Genomic DNA, 24742 nt, shown 5'->3' on the forward strand with positions numbered 1-24742 from the left:
TGTTCGGGCTATAGGCGAAAATTGATACGGAATTTGTTATATATAAGTTTAAACTGGTTATATATTAGTTTAAACTAGATAACATAAGTTTTTTTTGTGTAGCTTATCAGAGAAATAGTTTATTAGATTCAGTGGGATAAACTACATCTCTGATAAGCTGGAATAGAAAGATTCAGTGGGATAGAAAATTCATAATATAAACAGGTTTAATTCATTAACCCGTAGAACAATATTTCGCCAGTGTTAACACTTTTAGTATAATGAGTTTGAATTAAAATAAATTGGATCAATCAATGTAAAGTAACACTTTTTTTTACTTTCACTCTTGTACTAAAATATTTCAAATCTCATGTTTGCATAGTTTTAGGATAAACAAAAGAAAAATTGAAAGAAGCATTAACATATGAGTTAATTTCGACGGTTAAGCTAGTAAGTTAAGAAAAATAATTATACTGCGTAGTTTCGGAAATATAATAAAATAAATTGTTTATTAGTATCTAAAAGATACTACAATTTCAGACTACGATAATTTATTATTTTGAAGAAAAACGATTTTAAAAATTTATAGAATGGATTTTAGACAACGCGGTGTAATTCGAAAAAACATTTGTGATTTCAATTTGTGACTACAATAAATTTAATGTACATATTAAAGCTGGAGGATAGTTAAAAGTTTTCTTCTATGAGAATAAGTTTTTAGTTAGGATCTATTGATATATAAAATTTCAGTTTTCTATCTTAAGGGGTGTATCTTTTTTTTAAAATGCCTAAAAAACAAACTTCCAATATTCATGGAAATTTTTGATGTTATAAAAAGTCTATATTTAATGAGTAAAGGGAACACAAAAATTAGTCGATTCGGATACATTGCATCTGCATTAGGATTTTATTTTTTTTTTTGATAAAAATCGTTTGATTCAGTTGTAAAACATTTAATATAACAGTTTCACCCATTGAAAAATATTTTCATATCAAATTAATTCAAATTAAATTTAAATGAAAAATACAAGGAAATGTTTAGAAATTCCGTATTTATTGAATTTAAAATAGTTTTCATTATTTTAAAGTTTTTGTTTGACTTAATTCCAACTTGATCCAATTTTTGATTAAGACACTTGATTATCTAAAAAATTAAAAATCAATGTACAGTTAGATTTGGTTTCTTTTAAAATTCATTTTAATATAGAAGGATATTTAAAAAAAAAATAATTATTATTGATTAATATTAAAAAAATAATTAACATTTTAGTAAAGTGAGTTAGTGGTTTCGAAAGAAAAAAATTTTTGATTGGAAGAGTGTAGTAATACAATTATCATAATAGAAAAAAAAATTGTTTAAATATGTTGTGTAAATTATAAAATACTTTTGTTGGTGAAAATAAACATTATAGAAATGTTTATTAAAAAAAAAACAAAGAATAAAAAAAACATACAATGTTGAAAAAATATTAATTTCCAAATGACAATAATTATTTTATAATTTGTTATATAAGTATATAATAATATAAATAGTAAAAAGTGTACTATGTTTTTAATTTTATAACTAAAATACAAAAATCTAACTAAACACTAAATGTATATATATATATATATATATATATATATATATATATATATATATATATATATATATATATATATATATATATATATGTATATATGTATATATATGTATATATATGTATATACATATATATATATGTATATATATAAACATAAAACAAATGATTATACAAAATTAACCAAAGAAAATATGAGATTTTAAATTTAATAATTAAAAACAAGTATATATATATTTGTAGTTACTTTTATAATTTATAGAAATATTTCCATCTAATTAATACACTTTGAATCTATAACAAATAATTAAATTGTAAATTAAAAACTAAATTAATAAATCAAAAAATAAAATTACAAAAATTAAGTTTTATATAATTATAATATGATTATACATGTAGGTATATAATATATAAAATAATATATATATATATAAATTATACATGTAAATGCAGAATAATTTAACTACGCAAGAATTTCTATAGCATTATGTTTTTATTTTAATTTTTTCACATATATCATGTACATATAATTATTATTTATATATTATATATATGTATACAAATTGTATAAATATACATACAATTGCACAAATTTTATTGATAAAGATAATAATGATATAATTACATATTTAAATGAATATAAACGGCATTAACATTCTATATTTGCATATAAATTTATGTAATATTGTTTATATACTTGTATATATACATTTATGCATATTTGTACACAAATGTATCTATATTATAAAGTACATCAACATATTTTTATTTACCAGATATGTATATAAGTGTGCGTGTTGTGTGTCGGACTAAAAGCGACTATAGAAGCTACATAGCAGCTATATTTTATGTATATATTGATAACTAAGAACATAAATTAATGACTTGCTATCTTAGTTACTTCATGTATGTATATACATATATATATACATATTTATAGAGATATAATATGTATAAATGAGATATTACATATTATAAATACACAATTTAAATTTTAAAATAAATTAAATTATATTTTTGTATTTTATTATGTATGTAATCTCTATGATATTTATAACATTTATCAATGAAGTTCAGCTATTGATATTCACGAAGTACATACAATTTTTTCTATATACAAGATTAGATACATGTACATACAACCCATATACGTATATATGTATAAGTTGTAGTAATTTGTCCAAATTAAATTTAAAGGCTATGCTTTTTGGATTTAATAAAAAAAAAAAATCTGATGTGATCAGCACATAACCGACAGCAATGTGTATTGTTTAGTTAAGTGAAAGTGGAACAGAATATCATAAAAATGTCTGTTAAATACTTCTTTCCAATTTTTATAACATTAGTAAGCTTACTAGTTAACATACCTAGAAAAATGTAAATTTGACTCATAGTAGAGTTTCGCTTTGTGCTACCTGAATTCTCTGAAATGCTCGCCAGTTAGTTTCGGTAGCAACCAGAACTCAAATATCAAATTTCAAGAAATTCCATTAATTCGTTCCGTAGATTTGGTGAAAAAGGAAAAATCGGGCCGCAGATCAGTTTTCGAGCCGTGATCTTTCCAAAAAATTTATATGTTCATTGTTTTAGTACGAAGAATTTAAATATTAAATTTAAATGAAATCGTTTGATTATTTCTCTTTATATTTGCAAAAATGTATATTTCGCACGTAGTAAACGTCCAGTTGTCGACGCCTGATTTCTTCCAAAAGTTAGAAGGTTTCGCAGACGGTTGAGCAAAGCTTATATTTGAAATTTCAAGAAGATCGGTTCAATATTTTCTTCAAAATGGTCAAAAATGTAAAATAGGCCCGCTAAAAAGTTAATTTCCCGAGGCCTTATATATCCCAAAAGTTGATCAACCCGTGCCTTGGTCGAATTCAACTGATAAATAAAATTTTATCGAAATCGGTTCAGCCGAACTAGAGATACACGCGTGCACACACAGACCGACAGATCGACAGGTTGCTAAAAATAGTTTACTTACACTTTCCTACTATGGAGAAGTGCATTCTCACCGAAAACTCGATATGCAAAATTTGTTGCCATCACATAACCTACCTATTGTTTACACAATACGGTCGGTAACAAGTATAATATTGAATTTGTATTAATGATATTCAAAAATGTGTTATAAAAATTGTTTAATTATAATTGTGTTATATAGGTAAAACGCAAATCTGACATGGTCAATACATAATCGACCGCAGTCTAATTTCTTAATTTACAATAAAATGCACTTTAAACTTTTATTTCAAATTCTAGTTAGTATAACATATTCCGGTTTTTTACTAACCCAAATTAAAACATTTAAATGCGAAAAAATCGATTATGTTTTTATAAATGGGGGTAAAATGCTTTAATGTCCATAATAAAAATTCAGGAGCTGGCACCTGATTTCTTTGAAATTCTATATGACACGTTACTGTCGATTCACTAAAATCGTCTGATTATTTTCTTAAACATAATGTAGTTAGGATCAAGTCCCTGAGACTGATCCCGATGTTTCGTAGAATCTTTGGATTAGGTAAAACTTTTATTAAATGAAGTTAATGTGCACGGTTCAATACGATCTGAAAAATGGGAGGGTGTCAATAATTCTGCTGAGATGTGAAAATTTAATTTGGATATACTACAATTTTAGAATAGCTGGACTTCATTTAGAAAATATTTAAGTATTTAAATTTTATTTAAGAAAATAAATATACAAGATACACGCATAAATAACACATTTTATACGTATATACAAATTTAGATTATCACCTGTGATTGAAAAGCGTGTAAGATATAAAAAAAAAAAAATATGAAAAAATGTAAAATTCTATAATTATTTTAAATAAAATAAAAAAAATACTAAACTTAAATTTTCAAATAAAAATTAATTAAATATTATTTTATTTTTTAATTTTGAAGCAAAAGAAATTTATTTTTAATGGACTGAGTGTAAAATTCTTAAATAGATCTTTTTAAATGACTACAAAATTAATGAACCTATACAATAAAATTAAAGAAAAAAGTAAGTGCTACAATTGTTTTTACCTAAACTGCATTTTTAATTTAAATTCTTGAAAATAAAAATCAATTATAATTAAAAAAATTACTATTTTCTAAATGCACATGAAAATTTCCTTTAAAGAAAGTGGTTTGGATTACAATTTTATTTTAATTTTCTTTATATACTGGTATATATAGTGACAAAGTATATTTCATAAATAAATTTTTATAATTATTAGAATAAAACATTGCTACATAAATTCTATTTTCAAATGTTAATAATATAAAATTATTATTTTTTGCATTATATGTAATTAATTTGCTGTTATTTTATGAAAAATCATTAAATTTAAAAAAAAAAATTATTAATTTTAAGAAAAATTAGATATATATATATATATATATATATATATATCTATATATATATATATAATGAATATACATATCAATATGCGCATATATATGTCAATTTTATATAAATATATATATCAATATATAATTGATATATATATACTCTTATATATATATATATCAATAATATAAATATAAAAAGTAAAATCAATAATATACTCGTATGATAAAAATTTAAAAAAAAAAGATATAAAATGTTAACAAATAATGTTAAAATGAATTTTTAAAGTGTTTACTATTTTTCATAATTTCAATTGTAAAATTGTAAAATAAAATAATAAATTAGTAAATAATGTGAATTAATCTTAAATGTTACAAAAATGTATATTATGTAAAATTTATAATTACATATTTTGATATTTTGTAAGCTCATTAATCACGTTGAATAATCATATTAATTAATTTTGTTTTAAATTTTAATGACTCGCAAAATACTTTAAGAACATATTGAGGGATATTATGTAATTAAAAAATTATGATTTCTTTGAAATAAGATGAATTATTCATCTACATCGCCTTTGGCATTTCAGAAATCACTTACTTCATCGGTCAATTGCTTTCAAACTATATTAACACTAAAAAAATATTATTTTTTTGAACTAATTCAATAAAGCAAATAACTTAAACTTATCTCACAAAATTTTAATTAGATATATTTTTTCATTTATAACATTTAGCATAATTTAAGGAATATCTTGAGTATTCAGTTTTCTTTCAAATTCAAGATATTATTATCAAAATTAAAGAATTTCGGATTTGTTATAATCTCTAAGCAATTTAATAATATTTGTATTAAAAAAAATAAAACAAAATTAAAAGTTTTAGCGTTCTTGTTCAGTACTACGTTTAACACATTGAACTATTTATTACTATTACGACTGTTATTGCGATAATAATGATGATAATAACTGTTATAACATGAAGTTATTTTCGGTAAACAAAATTTCTGTGAACATAAAAGTTTTTCTATAAAACTGATGCTTACTAGAAAAAACATTATGTCAAGTTGTGAAGAAGGAGTGAAAGTATTATTGACTGAGGTAAGCAGTTACATATTTAACTATTGACTTGACATAATATTTAACACAATGTGGTATAATCGGAATCATAAATTTTAAATTGATGGGACTACAATACCATAATATGCTAATATTATATATTAAAAATGAATTTTACAAATTTGAACATTATTTAGACTGTTATTAGATATTATTTAGACTGTGCTAATTGTTTGAAGCAAATATTATTGTTGTGTTTCTTTGTTTTTAATCTTATTAAAAACACTTTGGTAATATTAAAAATTTAACTTGCATCCGGCTTCCTACTCGTAAAATTTTAAAAAAAATAATTTATTTCTTACAACGGTTAACGGCTCGATTCATTTAATTGAATTGATTAAATTGATTTTACGATTAGGAGGCATGAATTAATTTATATTGCTATAGTTATTATTAACAGGTTCCTGTTATAGAGAGTATAATATGTTTATTAAGTTACAGAACAAATCGAGTTAAAAAAAAATATGTATATTTAATTTCTTCATTATTTATTGTGTGCAAATTGTATTAATACATGGTTATGTTATAAATTATCACTAAAAATTAAAAATTAATTTTTTTTTCAGTATATTAATGTAGCTTGTTTGTTATTAAGAAAAAAACATTCATTTGTTTAAAAAAATATTTGTTTTATATATATAGAAAATGTTAGGTTTATTAAATTTTGTAATAAAGCGTAAATATTATTTTATTATGTGTGTTTCTATATTTTTTATTTATTTTTTTTGTTTAATTACAAAATTCCTTCCTTTATTAATAACCAATTAATGTAGCCTTTTAAGTTTTCTTAGTTTTAAATATAGAACTAGATTTTTTTTTACTTTTATGTTATACCATTAAAGAAAAAAAAAATTAAATTACAAAAAAAAAAAGGTTCATTTCATATACCCAAATTTTTTTATATTTGTAAGATGAAAAATTATTTTTTAAAGTATTTTTAAATTTAAGTCTTAAGGGATCTGGGAATTTCTCCAATTGAAAAATAAGCCAAAATTTAACGATTTTTAAAGATAACAATAATATTGTAAATTAAAATATTGGAAAACAGCATATTTGAAATTAATATTGATATTTATTGTTTAAAAAATATTAAGCTTCAAAACCGTAGTTCCGAAATGTTTGATTTGAAAGATGTTGAATCAACCCAGTGGTTTGTAAGTGAGCACTTTTCTTTCGAACAAATGAAAATACTATATAACAGCTGTATAATAATTTATTGCATACATTTGGGATGAGCAAAATAAGAAAGTTAAAGATGCGCTTTAACATAATGGTTGAATGGGATGGTTAAGTTAGTGAATAAAGATAAATAATTATACTTTTTGATGACAAGGCATTTAGCGTTACGAATTCCGAAAATTGACAATTAGAACTAGAAAAATTTCTTCTAACAAAATATATAATTTATCTGTATCTAAAACGTACTAAAATATCAAACTCCTATATTTTGCCCCTTAGAAGATTTCTAACAGCCATTTTGTCTTTTTGATGTTCAATTGTGCTGCATCGCGGTAGAAGAAACATGTTAATATTTTTCTGAGTTTGCAGAATTTAAAAAATATTTATAATTTCGTTACAATAAATTGTCAAAAATGTCAGTTCCATCACTTTGTCAGGCTAAAATTTTCCCAAGTGGGGGGGGTCGAAATAGGTAAAAATTGTCTTTTAAAGAAATGAGTTTTTGCTGAAATCTATTTGTGTATAAAATTTCAACCCTCTCTCTGAAGTCTCGCAAACTGACACAAGGACAAACTGATATAGTTAAACTAATTTTTCCAAAATTTTTTTTCGGAAAAGTGCTTAAAACTTACGTCAGATTTCGAATTATTGCGTATCAATGAATAAAAGTTTATGTTAACACGTTACAATTTTAGAGATTTTTTCACAACTATGTGACGTGTCAGTTGCTTTTCAGCTATAAATTTACATATAGAAATAATTTTTCAAATTACAAATATATTATATACTTATAGGTTATGATTTATTGAATGAAAATTAATTATATTTAAATATTAAATATGGAATTTTTCTTGGAGAATATTTAATACAAAACTCTAGCTATAAAATATTTGAAAACATCACTTTAATATTCATTTATTTGATATTTTTGGTTTTTTTTTTTCGTCTTTTGTCGAAAATTTAATAACTTTGTAATTTAAATTTTTTTTTTGGGTTTGTTTTCTTTTTATTTGTAAAATATCATAAATTATTATGTAAATTTATATCTTACCTGAATATAAAAATAAAAAGTACCAAAAGGGAAAAGAATACAGCAACATTATCCATTGTTCTTAACATAACAAAAAGTTGCCTTCGTAAATTTGGCATAAATCGAACTAATTTTAAAATTCTTAATAAACGAAATGTTCTCAATACACTTAAACCGCTGCTGCCTTTTACACCTCCAACATTATTAAAATTTTGTCCTATTTCAATAACACTAAAATTATATAATTTTTTTTTTTTAATTGTAAAATAGTGTAAAATTTGTTTAACTGTAAAAGTGTTACAATTTTACTATTATATTAATTATTTTATACCAAAAAATTTATTAGAAACGATTTATTTAAAACCATTAAGGTGAATTCCGCCATCATACTAAAATAATTCAGAATTTAATGGAAAAAAATTAAAAGTAAAAATAAAAAAAAATTGTAGTGTTGAAGAGATTTGGTTAAAATTTCAACTTTTTCATTTGAATAAGATTTTATTTTGTAATTTAAAACTTATTTTAAATTTAATGCTCCACGCATAAATTTACGCAAGTGAGTAATTTTTCAATATTACAAATATTCGTACTGTTTTGAACAAAGTTTTCGAAAAACCAACACTATAGCAATGTTTATTCAACAAAAATTCAAAATATAGTGTTGAATTAATATTGAATAAACATTGCTATAGTGCTGATTTATTCTGAAGGGCCAATATTCTTTCATTTTTGTCAATAAAATACTGTTAGGCCAACATTATAAATCTTGCTTCAAATTTTGAAGAATTTGTATTTCACTTTTGTTTTTGTTGAAATCGACTCCATGTTGTTAAAGCATCCATCAAATTCGTAACATGCGCGATGGCGGATCACCGTTAAGAAATATTGTAGCAATTGTCATACTAGGAGAATCTATATGAGTAATGTCGTTATTTTATTATTCTGAATTAAAATGATACAAAAAAAGTCATTTTCTGAAGCTTTATAATAATATGATGCGATTTTGAGTTATCTTTGTTTATAGTTTTTGTCAAAAGCAAGTTTAACTGCAAAAACTGAAAAAAAAAACAACTGGAGAAGCTAATGAGTGTAAATTGTTTGTACTTACTTTATACCTAATTGTTTATTATGGATGTTACGGGAAATGGAAACGCAAGTCGGATAATTTACTATCAGAAAACAGCTTAAAATTTTGAGATAAAAAAACGTAAAACAAATTATTCTCGTAAAATTCTTTTTTACAATTCTCGTAAAAAAACAAAACAAATTATTTGTATGAAGAATTCTCAAAACTTGTTATTTCTTAAAATATCAATGCTTTAAAAAATTAAGCGATTTGAAACAAATGTTGTTTCGTATTTCATGATTTACCTATATACGATGCTTGTCTGTTAGTGTGTGTTTTGTATTTTAGAAAACGACATTACTCATGATTACCCCCGCAATATTATAATTGTAAATTGATTGAAATTAAATAAGAACAGCAAAATCTTTAAAGTAAAATCTCCTTCCGAAAAAATTGACGAAATCTTTAAGTATTGCATATAATTTGATCAAATTTTTCAGTTGGGAAGAATGAAAAATTTAAACATGGACGTGAACATTTTGAAATTTAAATGTTAATGAAATTAATCACATACTTTCAATAATTTAAGGATCCTTTACTTAACCTCAAATAATTTAAGTAAGATCAATATTAATATTAAAATAACTTTAAGAAATTTTGAATTTATCAATATTATAGAGTGATTGCTGAAGTTAAGCTACGGATTAGATTTTGAATTTAAAAAAAATCCCACTATTTGTGAATAAATTTGATATTTCTTTTTCAAATATGAAAAATTAAATTTTTGTGAAAAAATGTGAATTTTTAATTTTGAATTAAAATAAAATTTAAATAAATTCAAAAATTTAATTGTTTCCTTTCTCCGAATTCTTAATTATAAAAAAAGTTAGGTGCAATAATCTTGTTGATTTTTCAAAACGTTTTTATGAAACTCACCTTAAAATTACGATAACGCCATCAAAAACATTGAATCCATTTGCAATATAACGAAATGGACCTTCAGCTAATACTTTTAAGAGCATTTCAACAGCAAATATTGCTGAAAAAACAATATTACTTGTTTCAACAATAGCCGTCAATTCTTCCGGTTGATCATGGTATTCTATACCCATTGATAGGGTATTAATTAAAATTGCTAAAAGTATTCCTTGTTGAAAATATTTATGTTCAACCAAAAGTTTTATATATCTTCTAATAAAATTAAAAATTTTTGATATAAAACGATAAATAGCAACGCAGGCTGATGTCAGTCTTTTGCGCTTTTTTTTACGATGTTCCTCTTGTGGACTTAATGCATTTTGATATAAATCATAACAACATGAATAATCTTCTATTAAATTGTTGGTGTTTTGATTTTCTAAATTAATGTTATGTTGTTGACCAGTTGCGTGTTGTGTTAATGATGTGTAAAATGATTCTAATGTACCTTGACCAGTTGGTAAAGCAGCAGAAAATGCAACTGAAAATGCTAATAACTCTTGACAAGTCATAGCATCATGTAATGATAGTTCAGAACAATCAGCAAATGAATTTGACAAATTGGTGCCCAAAGTTTGGGGTAAATTAACCTTTAATATAAAAATTTCAATTTTAATTAATATCAATGCAAATTAATATAAGAATTAAGCAGATTTTATTTTTTAAATATTCAAAATAAAATGAGTAAAAAAAAAGTCTTAATAATTATACGTGCTCACTTAAATAAGTGTGTGAGTGAGAAAATGTGTTAATAAAAATGTTTGTTAGGGTTATTAATTTACGTGAACAGTATATTTCACTTTCACCATAATTATAATTATTTTAAATAAATGATAAATTTATTCTATTATTTGGGTTAATTATTTAATAAATAAATAGTAAAAAATTAATGAATCATTTTAAATAAAACCTTTAGTAGAACACATCTCTAAAAAATTTTATAGTTGTCTACATTTTTAACAGAAAAATTTTATAACACCTATGCCCAAAAATAATATATGGAAATAGATATACGATTTATTTAGAATTTACTTAAGTTAGTACTTACTAATTAATATAACAAGATTGTTATAGGTGTATATGAGTTTATTTCGTATGGAGATCTTATTAAGTAATAGAGGTCGCAAACAAAAATTTGTTAACTCGAGATTAATGGGTTTTTAATCTCATTGCAAATTCGAACTCTTCACAACAGAAGTTGAATGTATTTAAATTACATCTACAACTTTGGGAAATTTAAATTCCCAATTTTAATATTATTAATCTCATTCCATATTTTAAAATTACTAATATTATTTTTCATTATAGTTATTAGTTTGTTTCAAATTAAATAACTAACTATTTTTATATACCTATTAAATTTGTTATATGAATAACTCTTAATGTTAAAGTTTAATAGGGGCAAAATAGTTTCTTTTTGTTATAAATTAAAATAAAACTGTTCTTTTATTATGACAAAACGAAGTATGCCATTACATTTATATTCATTAAAGAATTTTAAATAATTTTCTTTAATAAAATTTTCTCAGAGTTTCGCTGTTTACTGTTACAATTCTAAAATTGAATACTAAATTTTGCATATTTTCGGAAAATTGTAACATATGGTCTCGCGTAATTGAAAATTTAAAAAACTTTAATGTTTATACATACATAAATATCGTAAAATTAGTAAATAAGAACCATATTTTAATCAAAATTCCAAAAATTGCTTTTCAAAGATAATATTTCCAAAAAAAATTTCATCATAAATTATTAATGAGTTGAAAACTCGCTTTATATAAATTATGTATGTACCTGTTCTTTTTAATAAAAAAAATCATTCTTATCCTTATTGTTTAAAGTTTTAATTTATTTTTTGTTTTTATACCTGCCAAATACTTCCATCACCTGCCTGTGTCATTTTTTCAGATGAACAAACATTTTTGTCTGGTGTTGGTTCGGGTATTGTTGGTGGTGTATGTAATATAACATATTCATTAAACATAACAGATGATCGTCTTCTTGCCGATGTTGGAGGGCTTAAAAATCCCGATGTACAAGGATTCTATAATTTAATTGTTATTATGAGATTTTATTTTTTTTCAAAAATTTTCATGTACAATGCAAGTAGTTATTTACAATTATTGCTTGTAAGCTAAGAAAAATTTTAGAGTGTATAGATAGAGACTTAAAGTTAATGAAGAAATTGAAATTTTTTTTTTTATAAAATAAAAATTGAATATAAAGTTAGTAATAACAGAATCTTAAGTAATGTGAATTTAATTATTGATATCAATGCAATTTGTCTTACAATAAATTTTTCTGTATCACTTCCAGATGGTATTTTTAATAAAATTGTCTTCTGATTGCTACTAATATCATCTTTTGTATGATTTGTATTTTTTTTTAAATTTGATGTACGACCACCAGTCACTTCAATTGAATATTCTGAATTATCTGGTGATGAATTATGACTATTATTCATGCCAATAGCAATATTACTTCCACCAATACTACTAATATGACCAGCACTACCAATTATATTTCCAGTAATACCAGTTGTACCATTATTACCATTTATTGTATGATTATTATTATTTATATGCTGTATTATACTATTATTGTTTGGTATTAAATTTAAATTTTGTGTTGAGGCCCCTTGCAAATTATTATTATTTGAATTTAATGGTACCATAACAGTTATCATTTGATCTTGAATATTTGATGGTTTACGATTATATTTTGGACATTTTGGATGATGACATTTAATACGACTTGGTGAAAATGTAAGATTATCAGCATTTGGTAATAAACCTTCACGGGTTTGTTGTCTCTGATATCTGCAACAGTGTTGTTCATTTTTTTTATTTCGTTTTTTAGTTGATTTTGTGTCCATTGTTGGTTTGTTATCAATGAAGAATAATTGAAACGAAGAAGAAAAAATACAAAAAAAAACAATAATATCGTAAAAATTTATCAATAATTTTGTAACAAAGCGCTTTGTGCAAAAATTAAGGTTACTAACAATATTTACTTTGCATTAAATTTATATAGGGTTAAAGCATAAATGGTTTCTAAATGCACTAAAGGGTTTGATTAAAGGACAGGATTTTTTTTTTATAATTAAAAATTTTCATAGCTTTTTTTTCATTTATTTATAAGTTAAGGGAATTCTAAGAAGCACTAAAAAGCGTTTAACATTTATTGTTAATATTATAGAGCATTTAAAAAGTAATTTATTAAAAAAAAATATAAAGAAAAAATAAAGAAGGAAACATAAAAAAAAAGTAACAAAATAAAAAAAAATTAATGAAATTATAAAAAATTTGTGTTCATATTTTCTGAATTTCATTTTTGACTATAAAAAGCCACTTGTATTGTCATCATGAGCTTTTATAGCAGAAAAAATTTTAATTGATTTGCTGTTTTTTTTAAATAAAAATTTTTATTAAAATTAAATAAAGTACCAAAAAATATAGAAAATTGAAAATTCACAAAAGAATTAAATAAGAAAATTAATTAAAGAAATTAAATTGAAAATTAATTGAAATAATAAAAATCCAATTTTGATATTTTGCCAGTATTTTTGCTGCATTTTCTATATAAAGTTGAAGGGAAAATATTTGTGATCTTTTGTTATATATATGCGCATACATTTTTACTTGTGTTACTATATATATATATATACATACATATTTTAAGTACCATGTATATTTATGTTATGTATAAATATAATCTATATATATATATATATATATATTAATATTTATTTATTTTATATATAGTTATATAATATATTTTTTTAAATAATTTTATTTATATATTGAGCAATAATATACATATAAGGAACAATTCGTGATATACGTATATATATTATGTAGATAACTATATTATATATATAGGTGTGTAAAGTAAGAGTGATATAATTGGAAACATTTGATTTTTGGTGTTATTTGCGTGTTTTAATTTTTTTGATTCTAGATTTGTAACTTTGGTATATGAATTTTGCTACACATATACAATGTATACTTTCAAATTTCTAATAACATTTATGACATAAAATCGTTATTGAATTTTATTTTCTGTAGTTTTTTTTTTAAATTAAAAATAACAAAAAAAAAAGTATATATATATATACATATATATGAGTATAGGAGATTTTTTTTTTTGCTTTTTGTGAAAGTATAGCTATTTTACAAGTTTTTGTTTTTTATTTTTTTTTTTTATTTAAAATAACTTTTTTCGTTTATTCTAAGTAAAATTTTAAAATGGTTATATTTGAAATTTGTAACAACATATTTATTAGAAATTATATAATGTATGTAAATTTGATCTTAAAAAATTTTTGAAAATTATTGAAAGTATCGGTGCGATATTGTCGACTGTGACGCTTTAAATTTGTAGAAATATTATTGTAGATTGCAGAAAAACCTTTAAGTACGAAATTCTGTTATGAATGTTGTTCGTGTATGCAAGTAGTTTTAGTATTATTTTATAGTGTTATTTATATTATTTAAAAATATAACACTTAAGAACCGAATGTCAAAAAAAATAAGTTTACATTTCGAAAATAATTAACATATTGAGTATAAAAAATATATTTCCAATTATTTTGTTTCCTAAAAAATATTTTATCCCTAAACTTTGTTTGATGATCGAATCTAGGAGTCGATAGAATTTACGAATGGTTAATGGTTTTTTTAGATAGAATTTACGAATGGGTTAATATTGTCAAATGTGTTACGTAGACCTGTGCTCAATTTTAAAAAGTGTCAAAAAATGATGATTATGTTCCGACAAGATATCATGAATTAGAAAAACACGTCAATTTGGCAATTACATATTTTGAAATTCAATTTAAATATTCCTAAATCGATTCAACACTGAGATTAATTTTTGCCATCATATAAATTCCTGCGTCTAGAAAATTTATGTTTCATGTCAGTGATTTCGACTGATAAATTAAACACTTGTGAGCGTTTTGGAAGGTGACATTGTTTTGTATTATTTGTGATATAATAACTGGAAGTGTTTGAAAAAGTGGCAGAAAATTGAAGTTCTCAAATATTAAAGTCATTTATTGATTTTTCAATTTATTAAATTAAATAAAACTATTTAAATTTTTTTTATATGTACATGTAAAAGTAAATTCGTAAGATTTATGTTAAACTAGAATTCTTAAGATCAGAAGCTAATGTGTATATATATACAAATGTACATTCATACATAAAATATATTTTATTGGAAACTATATTAAATATGGATAGCAAAAATTTGTATATTAGGCCGAATAAAGCATGTCTACACCATGAAAGGGAAAACTTTGGGGTTTCGAATAATATGAGATTCTTGAATTTGCTTTTTTACTTATTACGTGTACACAATTATAATTAAAATAAATTTGAATTAGGTATATCTGCAAATTGAAATAAATTACTATAAAACAAAAAATAGAATGAAATATTTACGAAGTCTAAATTTTACTTTACGTTCTCTTTATACTCTCAATATAGTAAATTCTAATAATGCTATAATTATACTAATTTTTATTTTTGTTTTATTTTTTGTATATGCACATTTAATCTACACAATATTTTTAAAATTTAAAATAATTTTATAATTTTTTATACATTATAAAAAAACAATGCATTTTTACTGTTATAAGATATAGAGAAAGAAATTTTTTGTTTTATATTACAAAGATTCTATTATTATACGATTTTAATAGGTCCAACTGCTAATATTTTTTACTTAAAATCAGAAGGATTAAGAAATTTATTAATGTTACAATTTGAAAAGGTGGTATTGAAAGAAATTACAATTACTTTTAAATTATTCTTTAGTATTCATTGAAAAAATTACTGAATTGTTACTGACAATATTAAAATTCTTTTAATTATGCTTTTTATTATAATTCATTACTTACAAAATTAAAAATTTGTAAATGCTTATAAAATATTTTCTCAACGAAATATCGTTATATATAGAATTTTCTAATGCAATTAATAAAGTAATGTTATAATAGACAAATAGTATACAGATATAGAAAGTTCGTTTTCAATATTATATAAGAATTGAAGAAAAGATTAGTATTAGATATATAAGAAGAACGAAAGTTTTTACCAACCCTTCATTTACCATGATAATATTTACGATTTTCAAATTTAATGGCTTTGACAATATCTTTTCTATTTCAGTTTTTAATCGATAAAGTCTCAAGATTTTAAAGTAAACTTTTTTGTTTTTCGCTGTTGTATTTCAAAATTGTGGAATAAGTGCAGTGCGTATGAAGCAGTAAATATGAATATCGTTATTCCAAAAGAATCCAACAATCACTAATATCTTGCGAGAATCATTTGTTTGTGTCATCACAAAGAATGTTGAAGGAAATTATTTATTTTACTGTTGTAAATAGTTCCAGTACTGCATTTAACGAGGAAGGCAAAGAAAAATTTCTCTTTAGACTATTCAAGCTTGTTTGTATTATGGTAATATTATGGATATTTTGATTATTTTGTTAAACTCAAAGTTCAAAATTGAGATTTAAAACTGAGAAGAGAATAAGGAGAGAACATAGAAAAGTCTGAGTACAAAATGTACGCAAAGATATATTCAGACAATTGCCACATATAGAATACTTGTATAAGATTGTAATAAGTAATACATTATGACCGTATCAATATTACAAAAGGTGGCGTTCTCTATAGGTATGGCAGTAGAACTGAAATCGACTTCGATTGGTGATTCCAACGTTAGCAATAGTATGATGATGCTAAATTTTCCGCCGTAGTATATCGATTTGTCCCTATTCGCTTTACCAGCAGGTTCTAAAAGTTAAAACTTTGATTTCAACTGAAATAGAAAATTTCGACTAAAACATACTATATGTATAATAATGACATGAAAAGATATTTAAATAATGAATTATATGACTAAATTTTATTACATAATATCGACAGTAAATTAAGGGTTGGCCAAGAAATGTAATAATTTTCAACAAATATATTGTTACGAAAATAATACTGTATTAATATTACAACAAAGACACAAAATAAAGTTCAATACGTTTTTTTTTTTATTTTTCAAATTCTACATTTCGATAAACATAATAAACGAAGAAAAGTTATTAATTTTCCATTATTGTATTTTACTGTATGTATAAATATAAAATTTATTGAAAAAAAAAAAACAATAGTTAGGGAAATTTCTACATTCATTCATTCAGTTTATTTTATATTTATTGTTTTGTTTGTAAAATATTTATTATTGATTTATGGGGTACGTAAAAAAAAAAAGAACAGATTTTTATAGGAATTATATTTGCACTAATTTTTTTTTTTTTAAATGACATATTAATTATTTTTTACTAAGTACCTAAGTGCCCTATATTTATAATTTCGAAATTTATTTGGTTGACTAGAATATTGCCGCATAACTCTGTAAGGATAACATAATTGAAGAAAAAAATTTTTTTTTTTTGTTTTTGAATTTAAATAAAATTCAGTTAATAAATTAATACTAATTTTATTATATTTTTTTTTTGTTTTTGTGCATAATTAATTTTAAATATTAATAGAAAAAAGTTTGCGTCGACAAAAAAAAAAAACAAATTAATGCAGACGCTGACAGCAATTCAATTGTTTAATACCAGCGTCATCTATATTTCATTTTTATTTTTATTGAAATATAGATGTCACTCATTCAATTTAGTTTTATTTTGTTTGATTTCAATATTGTTTTGTTACGAATTTATACAAACGTTCAAAATGAAAATATCATTTTAATATCTGTTTTATTTATATTTGATTGAAGTGTGATTTAAATTTTGAATTGATTTTAAATGTATTATAAATTTTGAACTTAAAATTGTTCAATTAAAACTTTTATCAAACACTGTACATTGAATTTGATAGATTTTTTATTTATATTTTGACAGTTTTTGAATATCAGGTTGTTAAATTATGTCAAATGTTATTAAAGATTTCATTTTTGGTATACAGATGTTTTTGTGTTCAGAATGATTTAAGTATAGTTTTCGTTGAATACAATATTGCTTTAATAGCAATAAAAATATTGGTTTAAATGAAATATGTTTTATGAAATAATGTTTAATTCAAGTTTAGCTTGTTGAATTTTGTATATTTGAATTGGTGATTATTTAGTGAAATTTATTTTTATACTTTGTTTTATATAAAGATTTTGTTTTTGGGTTAACCGATGAAATGATGTATAATAATAAAAGAAAAAACGACAGTTGTAGAGTAAAACCTACATAAGATGGAATCTTAAAGAAAACTCGTTTTAATAATAAATTTAATAATGTTGAAATAATATTTAAATTTATTGATAGTTTTAGCCACAATATAATGCTAAAATAGTTTTATCACGCTTTTGATATACTTACTGATGAAATGATAATGAAGAAATTATTTCAAATTTTATTCGACATTTCAAAAATTTAAAAATGAGAAATTAAATTTTTATTATTATTGAGCTTTTATAATATGTTTGTACGTACATAATATACTATAAGCAACTGTCGGCGAACTTTTATGGGTTAGGAGCAAATATATACCATGTCAGCATGAGTATTGACCACTTGAGTTTTTACATTACATACTTACAAGAAAAATTACATTTTCAATTGACTTTATTGTTTGTTTTGTTTTGACAAACGATAAATTTGTATGGAATTTCTATTGTCTATTATCTATGATTGAATTCTCAAAATTTCTTGAAAATTTTAATAGGTGCAATCGAAAATATTCTTGTCTTGTAAGCAGTATTATCGGCCATATATTTTGAAGTTAAATGGACCGCACTTTGCCGATGGCTGCTATAAGGAATAGGAAATTGTGAGTCGTAAAAAAATCACAAGGATTATTTAAACATCCTTAGTTTGAGGACAACATATGATTTTATTAAAAGATGAAAAGAATTATTTAAACATCCTTTTAAATGCGCTGTTCAGAAACTTTAAATTTATCTTTGAAAATAAACGAAATATTGCTTTGTTTAAAAATAGAATATAAATTCTAGATTGAAGAGTGAAATCTCCAATAATATAAGAAAATAAAATTTTTATTAACTTTGTATTGAAAGAAAACATTTAACACTGAATTTTATTGCTTTTTGATAAAAACTACAAGTGAAAATTTTTTAAAATCTCAAATATGTTTCAAATACAAATACATAGATGACATATTTGTAATAGATTCATTTTATGCAGGTTTTACTTTATTCTTTATTAAAACTCGATTTAAGTAATGAAAATTTATATTTTCGTATGGTGCAGTGCTTTATCTGCCGTTAAGTTACCTTGAATTTTTCATTTTTTCAGTATCCGTTATTTAAAATAACATTTTGTAAACTACATAATGTATAAGTATGTATATTATTATGTGTGAGTGCTATTTTTTATTAGACTAAATATTTTCTTATTTTTTTAAAGTAATTCAAAGGAATTACATATATAAAAAAAAAAGAATTCTAATAATTCATTCGGTTTTTTCCAACATTTTTCTAGGGCTATAAAAACAAGGAGACCTATATATATATATAGAGAGAAAAAAAACATAGTCGGGTGCTAAATTAATATTTTTCCCATTATTAATTCCTACAATTACATAAATTTTATGACATATGGAATTCGTTAAATTTTAGTCATATATTCTATTTTTGTATTTATTTCTGTTTCTAGTTCTGTATAGAAATTCGAAATAATTGAAATTCGAAAACGTTAATCTTATTTATGTACTTATAATATAGGAAATTAAGTGTGGAACTCATATTCAAAAACTAAAAATTAAATTTCAAAAATCTATTGAAATTTTTTATTAATTTTTTATTGCATACCCTTGTTATTTATTCATAACTCATTCAATTTCTTTTATGTATTTGTGTCTCTATTTTTTAGCACATTTTTAAAAAAATTAAAAAAAAAATTCTTATTAGTTTAACTCTGTTCATCCGCCCGTCCGTCCGCTCGTCTGTTCGTCTGTTCGTGTGTTCGTCTGTTCGTCCGCTCGTTCATCTATTCGTCCATTCGTACATTCGTCCATTCGTCCGTATGTCTGCTTACAAAACTTCTACACGCTTTAAGATATACAGCTGAAATTTCACATGTAAACAGATCTTTACTAAAAACTTGTTTAAGTAGAATAAAATTTTTACCTATCTCCCCCACCCTAAAAATTATAACTTTCAAAGTCCTAAAAATGCTACTCTTTGATTATTTATTGTAACACAACCACAAAAATTTTTTTAATTCTGCAAAAGCAGAAAAGTAGTGGTAAGCTTTTTATATCCAAGCATAGCTTTGTTGAGTCTTAAAAAAACAAAATGGCCGTCAATTTATTTTATTAACAAATTACAATATTTTAATTTACTTTATTTATATTTACTCTATATTTTATATAAGTTTTAAGAATTTTTAAAGGACGTCATACAAAGTTTGTTATAGAATTTTTCTTCAACAAATCTTTTAATAAAATATTAACAGTATCGTAATTTAACTCGTAAATCGAACAGTAGTGTAATTTTTTTTATTCAAACAGTTTTGTGTATAGTGTCATTTTAGCTTATCGACAGTGCACAATAATGAGCTAATATTTGATCTTTTTGAAAATGTTTGTTCCTAATGATATGCAATTGTATCGAATTTTTTCTGCTTGATTATTACAAGAACATTAGGTATGTAGCCTATATCTAATTTTACAAAGAAAAATTTAATTGCTGGAATTAATAATGGGTAAAGTAGTTTGTTATTATAAATAAGTAAGGATTTTATAGACTTAATGTTTCCTTATATAATTTAACTACTATATACTATTTTAGTCTACCACTACTTTGAAGAAAAAATTTAAGTAGTGCGCGATTTGCCTGGGATTAGTATACAAAGGACATGTTTTACTGTATACATGTTATTGTTTTATGTATAATTTTGATTTTGTTTAATTATTTTTCTTTTCAAGGAGTAATTTGAAAATTATTTTATTATTTAAAATATTTTTATATCAAAATCGAAATAATGGTAAGATTGTAAACATTTTGTTTACAATAGGGAATAAACTTTAGTTTTATGTAAATTACATACATAAATACATTTATGTTAAGAAACTTTCAAAAAAAAAATGCATAAAATTAAAAACAGTTCTTTACTGTTAAGAAATAATTTAAGGTAAATGATATTTTTTTTATCAATTTTTGTTTGGTTAAACATACAGACGGATTAATGTTTTGTGTTAATCTATAAGAGAATATTGAGAAAGTGTGAAAGAATATTGGATATGCCAAACAAATTTTTGCTTTAAAAGATTTCAAACACGAAATTAAATTTACATCGAAATGTATGTGGACATTTAGTTTTAATATAGAATAGAAAATTAGAACTTATGCAGGCAGAGTGTTGAAAGATTATGAAAGATGCAGAAGTCCTAAATTAACTTTTTTTTCTTTAGTTATTTTTATTGTTTTTAATTATATATAGAGGTGTTGTAATATAGAAAGATATTTAGAAGATTTAAGGTCTGTATACTTTTATTGTTTTGTTTGTTGTTAATGTATAGTTTTTTTCTTCTTTTTTGAAAAAGGAAAATAAAACTAAAAACATAACTGAACTGAAAATAAAACAACACGGCATACTTATATAATCTGTACTTCTTAATCAGTCGCCTTTTAAGCCTTCGCCATAGATGTGCAATATATTTCACAATTTCAGCATAACATGTTGCAGGTTCAGAATTATTTGTACTTGATGCCAATGTAGATGATGAAGTATATCTAGCACGCTCTTGTCTCATACGTTCCATTTCACGTTTTTTTGTTTCAGAGAATTGTGTTGCAATAACAACTAAGCATAAATTGATCATAAAAAATGAGCCAATCTGAAATATATTAAAGAATTTAAATTTTGATTTGTTTAATGATGAAATTGTTTTTAAAATATGAAAAAAGTATTAAGAACATAAATGTTTGCAGATAAGGAATACGAGTGATATCGCAAGCAAAATGGTTCTATAGCAGGTAGTGATGTTTTATTATGCAATCAGCTTTTACTGAATATACAAATAATTATTATAACATGTAAGATTCAAGTTTTTTAACATGCAAAATAACTTGAAGTAGAAGATTTTGAACACTTTCTAAAGTATGGTCTTTTGTGTAGTTCCTAAATGTTCGCAAATTAATTTGGAAATTCATAAAATAATTGAAAATTTAGAATTTCATATTGGCGGGGATCGACATAAAATCAAATCACAACAGCCTAAGTCTTTTCGGCCACCAAGTAATTAAAGATGAAAATTGTAATATTTTTCCTTAAGGAAATTTTCCAGCAAGTTGATTTTAAAAAATAATTCATAAGAAACCAGAAATAGCGATTTCTCTTACCCAGCGACAATACCACATTATATGTAGGTATCTTATAATGAACGAAGTCTAAAATAAACAATCGTTGAAAAAAATAAAGATTTCGATATGTAGACATAAATAAAAAAAATCTCAGCTAATAATCAAATATTTGAAATATAAGTATGTTATGATATGATTGCTAATATATGCGAGGAAATACACGTTTTGAATTACACTGAACATGAATTTTACGCCCAAAATTTAAATATTAAATTAAATAATTTATAACAAGAAACTGATAATTTAAAAACCTGAAATCAAAACCCTCTTCAAGACCCATCGGTTAAATGAGCCAATGTGAAAAAGGAAAACAAAAAAATCCTAAAAAAACCAAATATTTTGAAATGCTTATTTGTCAAATTTTACGAGAATGTGTTTAAAAACTATTCAGGAGTTGAAGACTTTTTTGAAATTACGATTTGCGCAATTTATTTAAACATGCGTATAAGTAAAATTCTTATACTAATGCTTTACGAATATTTTAAAATAAGTACCAGGGCAATTTATGATTTCTTGAATTACGATCCCAATTTTCCGTGTGGAAAATTGGGATCGATTGGGGGTATTTTGTGGATTGAAAAATCTTACAAATAATTTTAAAGTAAAGATATTAAAAAAAAGTAAACGTCAATTAGAGAGTAGGTGTACTAAAATATGAAAATTGAGTTATATTGTGCGCCATTCTGAATCTTTTATTTGTGTAAGAGAATATTGGCGTTCCCTTCATTTTTGTTTGATTTTGTTTAAGAATTTTTGTTTTGTGTTTACATTTCGCTTTACTTTTTTTATATCTACCCTTATAATAGTAATCAAATTTGAATTCTTCATCCAATTTTTTGTTTTTCTTATATGGATTTTATTTCTGTTTTCTTTGGTATTTATCAAAATAATTGGAAATTGGAAAACAACCGAAAAATTGGTGTTTTATTTTGTAATTTTTGTTTTATTGTATTATTTTATCCTTTTTTCCATTTTTTTGTTGATATTTCTTAATAATTTGGTATAACAACTTGGCTCCTGTTCCGTCTTTTCTGTCTTACTACGTATACATAATGTATTTGAGGATTTTTTATGTGATATTGAAAAGATTTAGAAGAAAGTTAATTTTTTGTTTTTCTCTTTTTCAAGTACATATTTTTATATAATATTAATAATAATATTCAAAGGATAAATTCATGAGAAAATAAAACACTGGTTAAAAAATAATATAAATTTTGATAGCATTTAAATTACACGTAACCCTATCAATGTAAGTAATATAAAAGAAAATTATGTGACAACGTGCACATTTTGAAATCAAAATGGAAAGGAAGAATTTAAATAATTTGCATTTTATGTAAAGAATGTTTGCATGCCATTAAATATAAATTTAAAAAAGTGGGGCCTATAAATACATTTTGTTATTAAAACATCAGAACATTTCCGCTGCGATAAACGTTTTTGAAGTAAAGACGATTGTAATTGGGAACAGAAAATAAAATATTTGGAATTCGTACAAAAAAATTTAAATAACAAACATATTGAAAGAAAAATTTATAAACTCTCATGTATATGTAAGTAAATCACAAAAGAAATCTGTACGGATGCTTTAATTGCTTGTTTAATTTAGTAGTTTTCCAACTTTCCTTAAAATTATGATCCCACTCATCTTTCTTACAAACAAAACTGAAAATTCTAAGGAGTTCATCTATACAATCCTGTACTCCATGATTTAATTTTGTAAAATAAGACTTTTTATTTTTAATCAGAAAAACTTTTAAAAACTTACCACAATTAAAAGAACAAAATATATCCAATCCCAAAAACTGTGTGCATCCTGTACATAGTACATAATATCTGTCCAACCTTCAAGAGATATTACCTATTATAAAAAAAAAAAATTATATTATATGATTATTATTAGCAAATACAAATATATGTAAATCAAGTAAGTACTCAAAATATTAATCAAAAGGGAATGTAGATACTTAAAACGAAGTAATCATTTTGAAATTATATTATGATGCAAAATAACTGTTGATAATAGTACAAAAAATCTGATATGGTCATAACCGATCGCAATGTATATTGTCTAGAT

At 23.0% G+C, this 24742-nt stretch overlaps 1 protein-coding gene across 8 annotated transcripts in view; it reads right to left on the reverse strand.

Moving 5' to 3' along the window:
* Positions 1-24742, reverse strand: part of LOC129617143 (uncharacterized) — a 109348-nt gene that overhangs the window by 24971 nt on the left and 59635 nt on the right. For 3 of the 8 annotated variants that reach the window (XM_055532591.1, XM_055532550.1, XM_055532631.1), the window contains 7 exons: positions 24434-24526; positions 21898-22139; positions 17629-17691; positions 12566-13094; positions 12143-12319; positions 10234-10865; positions 8253-8462 (listed from right to left, as the gene is read on the reverse strand). In XM_055532591.1, coding sequence (XP_055388566.1) covers positions 8253-8462; positions 10234-10865; positions 12143-12319; positions 12566-13094; positions 17629-17691; positions 21898-22139; positions 24434-24526 — 1946 coding nt within the window. The remainder of the gene's footprint in view (positions 1-8252; positions 8463-10233; positions 10866-12142; positions 12320-12565; positions 13095-17628; positions 17692-21897; positions 22140-24433; positions 24527-24742) is intronic. The other 5 variants (XM_055532749.1, XM_055532834.1, XM_055532663.1 and 2 more) reach the window with 2 other exon arrangements.

The sequence above is a fragment of the Condylostylus longicornis genome, unplaced genomic scaffold (genome assembly GCF_029603195.1).
Source record: "Condylostylus longicornis isolate FDR11 unplaced genomic scaffold, ASM2960319v2 ptg000001l, whole genome shotgun sequence".
NCBI lineage: Eukaryota > Metazoa > Arthropoda > Insecta > Diptera > Dolichopodidae > Condylostylus > Condylostylus longicornis.